The following is a 1,595-nucleotide window of genomic DNA, read 5'->3' on the forward strand; positions in this document are numbered from 1 at the left end:
AAGCGTGTTGTTTTTAGTCGCTAAGTCATGTCCGACTCTGCGACTCCATAGACTGTAGCCCACCAGGCTCCTCTGTCCATGGGATTTCCCACGCAAGAATACTGGAGTGGGTTGCCATTTCATTCTCCACATAAGAATAATAATGGACTAAACAATGACATATCTCAGGTGTGGGGAAAGGGGAGTGGCCAGGCCAGACCTCTCCAAGGGTTTCCTTGAGATCTGAATGTTAACTGGGAGAGGAGGCTGAGATGAGAGAATGCCAGGCATGTTGGAAGAACAGCAAGGGGATCAGTGTGCATGAAGTGAAGCGAAGCAAATGAGGGGTAGGACTGGCTGACGAGGTCATGGAGGCAATATGGAACCAGGTCACATGGAACGCTGAAGGCCAGGATGAAGAATTTAAACTTTACCTTCAGGGAAACAGTCTGTCCTTGAAGGACTTTAAGAGAGAGAACATCATTGTATGTATTCTTTTAGGCTGTTGTATGGAGAACAGGCAGTAGGAGTAAGGGTGGAAGCAAGGAGGCCTCTGCAAGTCTAGGTGAGTCATAATGGTGGTGGCAGTGGAGGCAGCAAGGAGAGGTCAGATTCTGAATACATTTCAAACAGAGCCAGAAGAATTTGCTGATGGATTGCAACATGTGACTGAATGGGAAGTGTTATTCTTCCATTTCAGCACAAAGGTCCCTTCTTCAAGGAAGCCTCCTGAGAACCCTGGTTACTAGTCTAAGATCCTCTAGTAAACACTATTGAAAGCCCTGGTCTTAGGTCCTCCTTCATTAAACACCTCACGTTGCTGATGGCTATTTAGCGACCTGTTCTTCTACTTACCTGTCAGCTCCCTGTCTGTCTTGTCTGACTCATTTGTATCATTTCTGGCACACAGTAGGCACTCAATAAATGTTCGTTGGCTAAATGAAAAGAATCCATTCGAGCCTGATCCCCATCTCCCTAAATCATTTGCTTCCAGTCTCTAGTCTAGAGTAAGAAAGGGTTCATTCTTGCTAATGGGCTCTAAGTGCATATATTTGTATGGTTTGGGTATGGCCTGGAGAAGCCAGCCTCACCTGTCATCCCAGAGGCAGTGGAATTCATTTAGCTGTTCATCGAACACCAAGCCAGTGCCAGACAGTGTCCTGGACTCCAGGTTCAGATTCTGCGAGGAAAAAAATGGGAGACACTGATGGATTGAGGGCCTGAATCAGAAGGAACATTCCACACTGTCCAGGATGGAGAACCTTAGGGTTTTGATTGTCCCAGGAGCCTCTCACCAGCCCTTGTAGCCCCATGATTAGGTCTTGCTCGGCTGTTTGGCTAAGCTTCTTCATTCTGCCTTTCTTCTTTACCTCCGCTAGACTGGGGCTGGAGCGGAGTATGGCACTCTTTTTAACACCTCGCTTCTGCCAAACAGAGAGAAGGGTCAGAGTCCAATGCACAGCCCGCTGCTCCCCCTCCCCCTCATCGCCGGTTGGGGAGCCTCACCGAGGTGATGCTGGAGTCGTGGGTGGGAGAGTGGGGATTGTGCCTACTCCTTCGCTCCTTGGGTGTGGTGGAATCCTGACCGGTGGAGGTCATGGCTGGGGAGACTTCAC

The 1,595-nt window shown here is 49.0% G+C and overlaps 1 protein-coding gene across 1 annotated transcript in view; it reads right to left on the minus strand.

Moving 5' to 3' along the window:
* Positions 1-1,589, minus strand: part of HDAC6 (histone deacetylase 6) — an 18,495-nt gene extending 16,906 nt beyond the window's left edge. Inside the window, 3 exon segments of the mRNA XM_010844348.1 lie at positions 1,071-1,159; positions 1,275-1,403; positions 1,486-1,589. Coding sequence (XP_010842650.1) covers positions 1,071-1,159; positions 1,275-1,403; positions 1,486-1,578 — 311 coding nt within the window. The 5' untranslated portion in view covers positions 1,579-1,589.
* Positions 1,590-1,595: the final 6 nt, after the last annotated feature.

Source organism: Bison bison, unplaced genomic scaffold, assembly GCF_000754665.1.
Source record: "Bison bison bison isolate TAMUID 2011002044 unplaced genomic scaffold, Bison_UMD1.0 scf7180017864200, whole genome shotgun sequence".
Classification (NCBI taxonomy): domain Eukaryota; kingdom Metazoa; phylum Chordata; class Mammalia; order Artiodactyla; family Bovidae; genus Bison; species Bison bison.